The sequence below is a fragment of the Chelonia mydas genome, chromosome 7 (assembly GCF_015237465.2).
Source record: "Chelonia mydas isolate rCheMyd1 chromosome 7, rCheMyd1.pri.v2, whole genome shotgun sequence".
Taxonomy (NCBI): domain Eukaryota; kingdom Metazoa; phylum Chordata; order Testudines; family Cheloniidae; genus Chelonia; species Chelonia mydas.
In genome coordinates this window covers 80,167,155-80,179,320 of record NC_057853.1, presented here as the reverse complement: position 1 = coordinate 80,179,320, position 12,166 = coordinate 80,167,155, and the positions used below count along the sequence as shown (strand labels likewise).

The 12,166-nt window shown below is 39.0% G+C and overlaps 1 protein-coding gene across 3 annotated transcripts in view; it reads right to left on the bottom strand.

The window, feature by feature from the left end:
- Positions 1 to 12,166, bottom strand: part of TET1 (tet methylcytosine dioxygenase 1) — a 116,057-nt gene that overhangs the window by 35,883 nt on the left and 68,008 nt on the right. For all 3 annotated transcript variants that reach the window (XR_005226267.2, XM_007054647.4, XM_037905402.2), the window contains 4 exons: positions 9,247 to 9,455; positions 7,309 to 7,459; positions 4,385 to 4,474; positions 3,844 to 3,981 (listed from right to left, as the gene is read on the bottom strand). Coding sequence is in view for 2 of the 3 variants with exons in the window: in XM_007054647.4 (XP_007054709.2) it covers positions 3,844 to 3,981; positions 4,385 to 4,474; positions 7,309 to 7,459; positions 9,247 to 9,455 (588 nt within the window). In the remaining variant the exon portion in view is untranslated. The remainder of the gene's footprint in view (positions 1 to 3,843; positions 3,982 to 4,384; positions 4,475 to 7,308; positions 7,460 to 9,246; positions 9,456 to 12,166) is intronic.

Here is a 12,166-nt window from a genome sequence, read left to right as displayed (position 1 = left end):
GCACAGCTTATTTTCTCAGCCATTTAAACAAACAGAATCTAACGCATATCTGCTAGATTACTTACTAAGTTCTAAGACTCCATTCCTGTTCTGTCCCCGGCAAAAGCATCACACAGGCCACTGAATGTGTCCGATGAAGTGAGCTGTAGCTCATGAAAGCTTATGCTCAAATAAATTTGTTAGTCTCTAAGTTGCTATATAAAGAGGAATTATTGCCTTCTTAACCTGTGATATTATACATTTGCATGTATGGCATCTCCCTTACATGCAATAGCTTTGGTTCAGAATATTATTGCAAAAAACAAAAGTTTACTGCATTTTTCCCAACCCGAATCTCATTTTATGAATCTCTGCCATTTTTCTAATCTCTCTAGTTTGATATTTGGGGTGTGATTCTCTTCTTGCACTGGATTCACAAAAGTGTAATTTTGTTAACTTCAAATCACCAACTTATGGTTTACACTGTGTGCATGTGTGTAACAGAGAGGCGAATCAGGCCCTGGATTTGTACTTTATATCCTTTCAGTGTCTGCAGAGGATTCAGAGCCAGGAGAAGTTACATCTTAGTTTAATTTATTTGTTTTGCTTCCTCTTTCAGATTATTGATAAAACTACTAAAATAAAATAAAACTCCTATGTTAACACTTGTGAAATCCAAACTGATTGCAGTGCCATTTATAATTATTCTTTCCCCATCAGCCATTTTTCAGGCTTTTTAAAAAGTAGTGATGCTTATGTTTATTTGAATTTAATTTTTTGTAATAAACGTATTAAGGCAGGGTTTCTAATGCTTCAAGGGGTCCCAATATGTCTCACTCACTGTATGAGCTTCATGTACCATATTAGTATTCTACGTAGATCACAAAAAGTGATCAGACTTAAATGGCATGATTTATTCTTCACGAACCTCCATGCTGCTTATTGTTCATGAACCAGAGTGATGTGGCATGATTTGTGCTAGTAAAGAAGAAATCTGTAGGCACCCTGTGCTGCTGTGAGAGTGACAAAGTGCACTCTTGCCAAGCAGTGAACACAGCGTGAAGAGAAGCTGAATGGGCAAATTGAAAGGTGCCATCATCTCTTCTCTTCTCTTCTCTTCTCTTCTCTTCTCTTCTCACCAACTTCATTGAAAGCTAGGGAATGCTTCTGCAGTAGGGTCTGAAGTATGGCAGTTTCCTCACAGCCATTGACCCTCTCTGTGCAAGTATCTTTTGCTACTCTACCAACCCTCTCTTTCCTATTGAGAAAGGCCAAAAGGAAGCAGACCGTGGACCACAAAGTCACTTTCCTCCCTTTACTTTTTCCACAGCCAGTGCCACAGACTGAATGGTATGAGTGAGTAGTCACATATAATTGTAGTTAGTCTCCCCACTCATCCTACCCTTCCCCCACTGTCAGAGGCACTGTCCAATAGCGAACATGAACGACCAGGATAGCTACTACTGCACTGGCCATGCTTTCATTAGTTACTTTTGAGCCATTCTTTGTAAAATCCACTGGGCCAAATGAATCCCTTGTGTAAATCCACTGATTTCAATGGATTTACACAGGCATGAAACTGACCCATTTCAGCTAATCCTTTGAAGCAACACAAATACTTGAGACAAATTCAGATTGACACCTTTAATTCTTATACATCTGTCCTCATGCCATTCAATTGCAATCATGGCTTCCACCTCACCAGGGAACACTGTACCTTAACACCATTGTTGTCAGGTACCTGAATCATCCTAAGAAGACTGTTAAAAAGATAACAAAAGAGTCTGATGGAATGAAAATGGATGCTATATTTATTGAGCAAAAAAGGTGCTTTCGTAAAGATAAAGTACATCTAGTATTTCCAAATACACATACCCTTGTAGTACATACCCTTGTAAAATTTCTAAGTATTTTTACACCACTACAGAGCAAACAGGAAACATTCACAGCTGCACACTGGTTAGCTTTTCCACATAAATATAGTTTTAATACCTTCAATTTTTTGCTCAAATGTGGTCTCCACAGAATCAATTCCCATAAAATAAACTAGATTTAAATTGCTCTAGCTAAAGATGAAGTTAATAAAGAATATGATTACACAACTAATTTGATTTGGAAAAATTCACAAAACATACAACAAAGAAATACAGAAGCATCCCTAATGAACATTTCCTGGTGCTGAAGTAACACCAATGACTCTAGATAAATAAATGTATATTCAGTTGATCCCAATATGTTCTTTAAGGGGAACCTATATTAATTTAAGATCATCTAAGAAATTCCTACTCCGATACACTGTATTTTCCAACATCATCATCATTTCTCTTTTCATGATCCACTCCTAAAACAGGTGGTAGTAGACATAAGTTCCATGTGATTATATCTTTTAGGAAGAATAATATTATATGTACCAACATAATCTTATTTGAGATATAACCAAGTTATATTAGCATACAAATATCAAATATACAGTTTATTCTCCAAAGGCAATACACATTTTCAAACTCTGAATTCTTAAATCTTCCCTCTGAATTTCCACACTGAGGAAGTTCTAGTTCAAGACATTTACACTGTATTAACAACATATTGGTTTTACACTATTCTGTAAGATATATTTTGTGAATTATTTTATAAGCTACTTCATAATCTTATCTGAGGCATTCACTATTAGCAAAACACTACAAGTCAATTCAGGATTGCTATTCATGGATAGCCTTTAAAGACACTTACAGACTTAAAGCCAGAGACCCCTATCCAACAAAGCACATAAGCACATGATTAACAGTAAGCATGTGAGTAGTTCCAGTTAAGTGAATAGGACCACTCACACGCTTAATGTTGGGCACATGCTCAAGTACTGTGCAGGATTGGGCTATATTTCTTAAACTACAGGAATATATTACATTAAATTTTAATTTTCCAGTTTTTGAAGAAGACACTAACCCTAATTAAGGCAGAGATTTTACATATACTTTTAAATACAGAGATTATGCTTGAATGCGATTTCCAATGACATTCACAAAAGCATCCCAACTATGCAGGAAGTGCTTGTAATTAAAGCTCAAACTGCTGAAAAAAAAAACATTTACAACAGCATTCTTGGATTTATTTTGTTTTGAGCTTATCTGTCTTCTGGCCTCACTTTCTAAAGGTTATTTAATAGAAATGGTGTTCCTTGCTTTCACCTTTTTCCACTAATCATACAATGAACACTAATGGTATCAACCACATACCACAGAATGACAACTAGATTCCTTCCACACTGGGACTGTGGGAGACTATTCCCCTTAATTAATACCAGAAAGACTTTTAAAAATAACTCCAGCACATGCTCCATGATATTACCTGGTCTATGTTCCTACCCATAGCTACACCAGCCTAGAGCCTGTCAGGCACTATGGTGATAAGGAAGGAGAGGCTGGTGAATGTGAAAACTGGGAGTGATAAAATGTGACAGATAATAAGCTCATTTACATAAGATCTTCTTCTGCAGGAGTTTTATGCAATTCTTGGCTGCAGCGTATGTTTCTTTTATTTTACTTCAGACATCAAACCTTTACTGTGAATACGTTATCTTTCCTGAGGTAGACTGAGCATGCAGGACTTGTATATCTGAGATAGCTGTAGGTATTTTATCCTAGATTGCACCCTTGCTTTTCTTATTCTTCAGAATAATAAGGTGAATAATAATAAGCCTTCTGCAGGCTAAGAATAAACACCCCGAACTCCTGTGGATATTTATACGAAGAAACACTCGTAATATTTTAGCACCTTAAATGCTTCATGCAAATGTATCGCTAAATGAAGCAGCATTTAAAAATCACAACAGAAAACAGCACAAATGAGAAAATTATATATACATACCACAGTGCTTCCATTGTGCATATTGTGTGTGTCCTTATGGGCGTGGGCGCAGAAATCTATACAAGCTGTAACACCAGAGAAAGGCCTACCATCCTGGGATCCAAGACGACAGTCTGGGCCCAGGTGTTCATTTTCCACCTAAAAATAAAATAACTAGGTTTATTTGGAGATGGCACTGGGAAACTTCAGACTCATGGGACACACTAGCACTGACTGTTAACTAAATAAAGGTAATCAGGTAAACTGCTTTATCAGAAATTAAATGCTTTGTTGTGCAACCTGTAATTAACATGTGACATTCAGTGTAAGACATTACTGAGAAACAGCTGAGCCAGATTTAAAGAATTATTCGACTCCTATAAATAGTAAAAACTCTCTAGTTACAAAATAATTTACAAGGGTTATTAATCTTCAGGGCATAATCTGAACAGCAGCTGGGGTCAGGAAGACATTTTTTTCCAAGACACAGCACTACAAAATTGAGGTCACTTATCAAGAGTTTAAAGCCTGCAATTCCACTGCCTGAATCTCACAGACCTACCTGGTTCTGAAAAGCATCAGGAGCAAGTTTCTTATAAAGTGGAGCCACATCAGTAGCTAAAGTTTGCAAATTATTTTCAAGGTGTTCTTCCTACAGACAAAAATATTTACAGAGTTATAATTTACTTGGAACATTTAGCTCAGTTTGGAGAGGTAGGGACACAAGCCATCAAAGTCAGGAAATTCAAAATTAACATGGTTTCAATCTTATATTTTATTTATTTTACTTCTGTTTCTTGTGGTTAAAATAAACCTGCTGTCTGCCATAGCAAAGTGTCAAAACACTGTAAATTACAATATTCAAACAAATAATAGGGTAGTATACAATTCATGTTTGCTAGTGGATAGGGGACACTAATTCATAACCAGTACACAAGGGGTTAACTTTAGTTTCGTTTTCCCCTTCACTTGCACAGGTAGTCTGGGAAGAGCAATAAACCAGACATTCCAGAGACAGAAGGGCGTTAGTGGCTGTGGGAACGCTAGCACACCCATGTGCTGAGTACTGGGAGAACCCCATCTCGGGGAATTTTTTTATTATGTTTTTGCTTGTGGAAACTTGTTTTGATTTCAATTGGTAAAAGATCTGCTCCACCTGAAAAATCCTACTCATTACTGCTGCTTTATATCTGCAGAGTCATGCCACCAGTTTAGTACAGCATCTTCAACTCCTGTTTGGGAGATAGCTCCTCCCACTGCACCACAGCTCTTGATTGTTATATCTGATAATGACTGCCTAGCGAGGTATGCAGGGGTCTCAATTAGGGAAGGGACTGAGGATGTTTCTAATAGAGGGACAGGACTCTTTTCCTCATAGAAACAGAGATACAAAAATTGGATAAACTAGATGCCTTTCCATGAGAGGGTAATATTTAAGCCCTATTACTTGTCCCAAAATGTGTCTGTTTTCCCTGAAGACTGGCCATCCCAAGAAAATCGGCAAGTGGCTGGGGAAAATCAAAGAAGGCAGATGGAATAGGGTGACACGTGCCCTATTATTTTTTTAAATGTGAAGACCAGAGTTTTGCACATAATTCCAACTGCAGCCTTACAAACACATTACAAAGCAGCAAAGCATTACAACTTATGTTCTGCATGAGATTTTTCCTCCGGAGCGTGCACATGTAGCTACATACCCACACGTGGTTTTCAGTCTTGAATTAGATTTACATAATGGCATCACACTGTGAATTCATACAATAATCAATTTATTATCTACAGCTAACCCATGTTTCTTCTTGACTGTATTCTAGGCAACAGAACGTTAGTTTAAATCTATACTATATGCTATTCTTACCTAAATGTATTATCATACACTTCTTTACATTAAACCTCATCTGACTCCGTCCAGTGCCTCAAATGATCAAAGGATCCAAATCTCTCTGTACATTGAATCTATCTTCTTCTTTATTTGCTATACCTCCTAGTTTTATGTCATCTGCAAAATGATCAATATCCAACATTTAGCTAAGACGAAGAAATACCTACTTGTTAGAATTAGTGACAAACCCAAATGAAGGAATAAAGGCTTTGTGATGACTTTCCCCTGATTTTTTTCCTGTATTTTTTTTTTTAAATTGGAATTGGAACTCATTATCTGTGAGTGGAAAGGTGAAAAATGCAGGACTTATAGGAAACATTTAGCTTCAGTGGTATACAGAAGATTTGGGTTTTTCAAGGCTGACTTTTGAGAAGGAATGAATGTCAAAACTGCACAAAAAAGCATGAAAACACCCTTATTGTCTGAACCTGAACAAGTTGGGTGTTTGGGCTCTCTGGCAGCAGTGGGTGGGACAGGATAGTAGGAAAGGTTCACTGACGAAATAATATACCAAGTATATATTGAATCCACTTAACTAAGAATAACGGCCACTTGCATATGATGTGTTTAAACAATATGTATTTTCAAGCATATCAGGTTATCTGGTCAGGGTGCAAACAATCTTTTCCCTCAGCCCTCCAGAGAGAAGTGAGGCTAGAGACAGCTAAGATCAGAAAAAAAGGGACCTTGAGGTTATTTTTACGTTCTCTCATGCTGGGTGAGCAAGCATGTCACTGCATAAGACAGGAGTCGGCTGTCATTTTTAGGAGCGTAAGTTTAATGGTCTTCACCATTCGTTGTAAAAAGCTTTCCAGCAGCATAAACAAATCCACTAGACACTTTTTAGTCGTGTACTCTGTATAATCAGTTTTTATGTTTCCTTTGCTACACAAGCTGTCCCTCATCAGTCATGTTCACATGCAATAATTAAACAATTATTTAACTGCATCATGTTTAAGGACATATATTCTCTCAGAGTCTCACGGATCCATGGTACCCAGAAGAAAACTAGTCCATTATACATGATACACAGGAGAACCAGTCCATCAGCTGGGCAGACAGCAGGGTGAAAGGGGCACAACCCAGGGATGCCATTCATTTATTCTAACACAAGATAGGGAAACTGTATTACGGGAATGCAATCTTCAGGTGTCCAACAGAGCTTTACACTTGTTTATTTGGGTGAGCCCTGAATGGACACAATGTACAGGCACCTAGGAGTGAAGAATGTAACAGGCTTTCTAAAGGTGTTACTCTGGTATTACTGCTTGTAAAAATCTTTTTTGTTCTATTAAATGTTCACCTAGTATGAACATTTCACATGAACACAAACAAAATTACACAGTGTTGCTAAACCTGCACCCAGAAACAAATCAAGAGACACCTGATAGCCATATGAAAATAATTCTTAGGGCATTATATTACATAGCAAGATACACTGAATTTTCATCAAGTGGTGAGAAAGGTAAACTTATAAGTTCTATGGTGGAGGGGCAAGGGGCACAGGCAAAGGTGCATGTATGCGTATGTGAGTGGACATCTGTAGACTCTACCACTAGTTCTCTAAACACGCCTATCAAATTCTTTTCAGAGAAAGAACTTACTTGTTTAGGGTCATCTGTGAGAAGTCTAAATTTCCTGGGGTTTTTGCTTCTGGCAAATTTACAGCCATTGAAATACATACTCCATGAACAGCCAAATGAGAATGAGGCTCCACAAGTTTCAGGATCAAGTCCTTGACATGCACAAGTGCGGCTACAAGACAGGTAATTGCATGACAATCAGCTGTCAAAGCAGAAACTTTCTTTAGATATGTGATTACTTACATGACTTCTATAATCCATAATGAAATAACAGAATGATTTATAAATATATCTGAAAAGCTGTTTCTGTCAATAAGTATCTATTTATAAAAGTATGATTGGCTTATTGTTCTTAAAGAGTCACTCCCAAGTAACTCAAGTCCCAAAACTTTTATCTAACATGAAAATATACATCTCCTTGTTATACCCACATTACTGTAATTTTGACTTCTCCAGCTTTGACTAATTTAAAAAAATGCAAGTAAGTATCACTCTTATTATAGCTGTCCAGCAGCCCAATAAATACTGTCCACAGCTCTGACTGTGTGTGGAACCAGTATATCAAAAGTCAGCCACATTTTGAAATGAAAGCATGCTAACATGGAGGAACCATTAAAAATAAATTAGATTTAAGTCACTGAAGAGTTATAAAAGGACTCTGATTAGAGACAGGCCCTCCAAGAATCTGCACTGAGGCAGAGCTGCTCTTGCGGTCTCATTTGGCTGCTATAAGCTTTCCAGTCAATTTACCAACCAATGGGATGAATTAGTTTCATTTCTGACGTGCAAAGGAATATCCCAGAGTTGAGTGCCCAGGCTCTCTCACCCATGAAGCTCAATAAGTTTGATCGTAACCTACTCTATTCTGAGCAGCACAGCATCAGTAAGAATGTAGCAGGCAGGGGTCCAACTAATGCAGAACCTTAGAGCATGCAGGGAAAGGTTTTGTTTTTGTCTTTTTTAAATTCTGGACATCTGCATAGAAAACTCGTGGAGAAAGAGAGAGACAGTCAGGCTTTTGGGGAGATGAGAACTGACTAGAAGAAGCCAAGCTGGTAACATTGTTCTGAGGATGGCTGAGCCATGGTTGCCTGTAAAAGCAGATAGTTCTTTTATAGGTGGGCAGTTAGAAGAACTGTGGAGACAGTTGAGCAAGGTGAGTATGTGGCATAGGACAAAACTACTAAAGAACACTCTATTTCTGTCTAGAAAAAAAAATACAGTAAGAGACCTCCATCATCGCCCCAGTATCTCAGTGTCTGTATTTATTTCAGAAGCCCCAACATATAAGATAATGGCAATCTTCAAAAACAAACAAACCCATAAAACAGTCCAATCAGGAGAAATCAAAACCAATACAAAATGTGGGTACAACTAGCTAAAAAGCGTAAGACACTTACAATTTTCCATTTACAAGAGAGCTTGAAAAAGTGTTACATATAATTAAAAAACCACCCTGCTTAGAGACAGTATGGTCTAGATTGTACCTGATATGACTTGCACTGGTAATGGTGTAGAGCCACACTGTCTGAGGGGGAAGTCCTGGAGCAACTGTACCACCAGGAGATGCAATTCCTCTGGGACTCCCAGCACACAGAACGAGTGTACACGCTATGCTCTTCCTCAGGAAGGTTCAGTGTGCTTTCCACTCATAGTCCAGCCAAAACTGATACAGGGTGGCAGTCACATGTCACCTCCTTCCCATCTCTTTGGGTGATGAGAGGCCTTGGATGCAAATAGAGGGAGCAGTCCGTGTACTCTCTTAGCACATGCATACCTGGTGCACAGTCTGGCCTTTAGTGAATAACAGGAATTGAACATCACACTAAAATGACACCCAATGGCTTGTATTTTAAATAAGCTTTTATATTTCAATTTTTAAATCAAATGTGTTTCCTTTCACGCAGACCAACACACAAAACAAGGAGAAAATGAACAGGCACTATGAACGTCACTTACTCTTCATTTAATGCACATCTACGGCTTGTGGGACAGCCATAGTTTCTGAGACTCTGTGTCAGTTCTTTATATAATGTATCAGCCAGAAGATGAGGAATCCCTTCCCAGGCCAAAATCAGAATCACTATGACGGCCGTTTGGCAGTGGTGTCCTGCACGCTGACGTACCAAGCACAGCAACTTTTCCTCATCACTACTTCTTCGTATCACCTGCAAGAATCATTTTATTCATTCTTAGATTAGGAAAGGAAATATTTCTAAGGTCTTGAGGCCACATCCTTACTCACAAAATAAACCCTTACTGACTCACCATATCATCTTTTTATGCATTACTAAATAAATTCATTCAAAACAAAAACAAAAAACAAACCAAAATACTTAAACAACAGCTCTGTATGTACTTCTCCCATTGAAGTTAACAAGAGTCATTTTTGGGACCTGTCCAATTAACTTCAATGCAAGTTGAGTGCATTTAATTAACAGCAAAATTTAGCCCTAACACTGTTAAACAAGCAAAAACAGGAAGAGCCAAGGTTAATGTTCTATAAACTTGGAACTTCCTAACTTTAGCTAATTTATATTACAAGCTTAATATTATTGAAACATTCTGTATCAATTGTGAATTTCTATTCTCTAGGCTGGAATGGCCTAGATTTGAAACATTCTAGTAGGAACCACGGCTGCCCAAAGAGGTCCCACAGTGATGGGTTCTGGAGAGGACCATATCTTATTCTCTTCTGTGGAACATGTATCTGCATTGCATTCTGGTCTGTGTAAGAAATGAGGAAATTTTTTCTGTGTCCCATTGGGTAGAAACAATCAGGAAGATGGGTTACAAATAAAATAATTATAGGGGAAAATGACAATCCTGGTATAATCGATCGACTGAAAACCTAAGCTCTCCTGTGAATTGATATTGTACTGACAAGACTACCTCTAAAAAGTAAAATGAAGGTACATAAAAGAACGTATCACATTATTATATATATGTGTTAGGATAGTTTCTTTCGTTATTACCATACCACCTTCAGAGATCATATAATTAGAAGAAAGCAGTGAAAAGAGGTACATTGTTTTCTCCCTTTCTGCAATAAAACTATGAGTAAGATTTTTCCTTGATGCGGTTTATATCAATGTAGGCCTTACAATAACTTCTCAAGAGAACTGGGAAGTTAGACAGTGTTCTGTTGATCACATAATTTAATAATTTAGCCAACTTCACCCATTCGATACCACATACTGAAGACTAGACAGAATACAGGACCATATTATTAGTGATGCTGCAGAAAGGGAAAAAAGGGATACTAAATACCTCTAATTGCTCTGTATTTAAATTGTAAAATTTTTAAGGCAGGGACCATCTTTTTGTTGTGTTTGTACAGCACCTAGCACAATGTACTCCTGGGGAAATTCTGTGCCACTGTGCACACGCAGAAGTCATGTGCCCCCTCCCCCCCCCGAATACCTTTTTCTCCGCAGAAAATACGTTGTGCTGGAGAGGGGCTGCCGTTATGCCTTTCGCCCACTATGGGCTGCTGTGTTGCCAGAACAGAGAACAGCTACTCCTGGGTGGGAGAAGCCCCAGCTGCAGATAGGGAAGAGAAGAGGCTGTGTTCCTCACAGCATTCTCTCCGTGGGGCAAGGTAGGGAAGCACAGGATATGCAGGGACGCATTGGGACAGGGGTAGATGTGCCTGACTGAGTGAGAGAGGCTAGGGGTTTGCCAGGGTCTGTATCAGGGAGGATCCCCAACTTCCTAACAATTCCTACTCCTCCCCCAAAAAACCCTGTTCCCAGGGATGAAAGTAGGCCAGTACGGTGTACCAGTAAGAAGCTGGTAAAGGGCGCAACGCAGCCGACGTTGAAGCGCTGCCACTGCCCCTTTTGCCCTCCCCATTGGCGGTCCTGCCAGTAGGGACCCTACTGGCAGGGCCGCCGATGGGTGGGGGGAGGGGGCAAAAGGGGCAGCAACATTAAAGCGTTGCTATGGCAAAGGACCCTACCGGCAGGGCCGCCAATGGGAGGGCGGGGGCGGGGCAGGCAAAAGGGAGAGCTGCCCCGGAGCCGGTGATTTAAAAGGGGCTCCTGGCCGCCACCGCCACTACGAGCAGTGGCTGGAGCCCCGGGCCCTTTTAAATCGCTGTCAGAGCCATGGGCAGCACGGGCCGGGCAGCGTGGATGGGCTGGCTGGGGGAAGCTGACCACCAGCCCCGCCCCTTCCAGGGACCGCTGTTAAGAGATTAATATTACTTTCACCCCTGTCTGTTCCATACTTCTCCCATCCACACCCAACAACCTTCTAGGTTCACTCCCAGGCTGCTTCTGAGCAATTACTTCCCTCTACCTCAGCTCCTCCTTTACCCCTGACTCTCCCAAGCCTTTGCACTGTTTCTAAGGGGGGCAGAAAATACGTTTCTGTATTGTAGTTTAAATGAATTGTTACTCAAAGTTCTGTATTAATATGCCTAGTAAGGAATCTATTTGTCAAAAAACATTTCTTGAATCTTTTTTGTTGTCTGTAGCATTACAGACCTATTTGCTGACAAGTATTTTTAAATAAATTATCAAAATAATTGAAAATAGCATGATTATATTGTGTTATTCTGATAAATAAAATATGCAGAATTTTAAAACATTGTGCACAGAATTTTTCAATTTTTGGCACAGAATTCCCCCAGGAGTAACAATGGGGTCCTGGTCCATGACTAGCAATACAAATAATAATAGATAATCAGGAGTACTATTGACTTTATAAGACATGCAAAATTAAGGAAAAATTTGCTTTTTATCCTACTCCTATCTCTTCATTAGGTATTTACCATAATTAGAGTCAAAGATACATTATGTAATAAATAACAAAGTAACTAAATAATAACAGGTTGACTAAAATTAGCAAGGACTCGTATTCTCCAAATAAAACT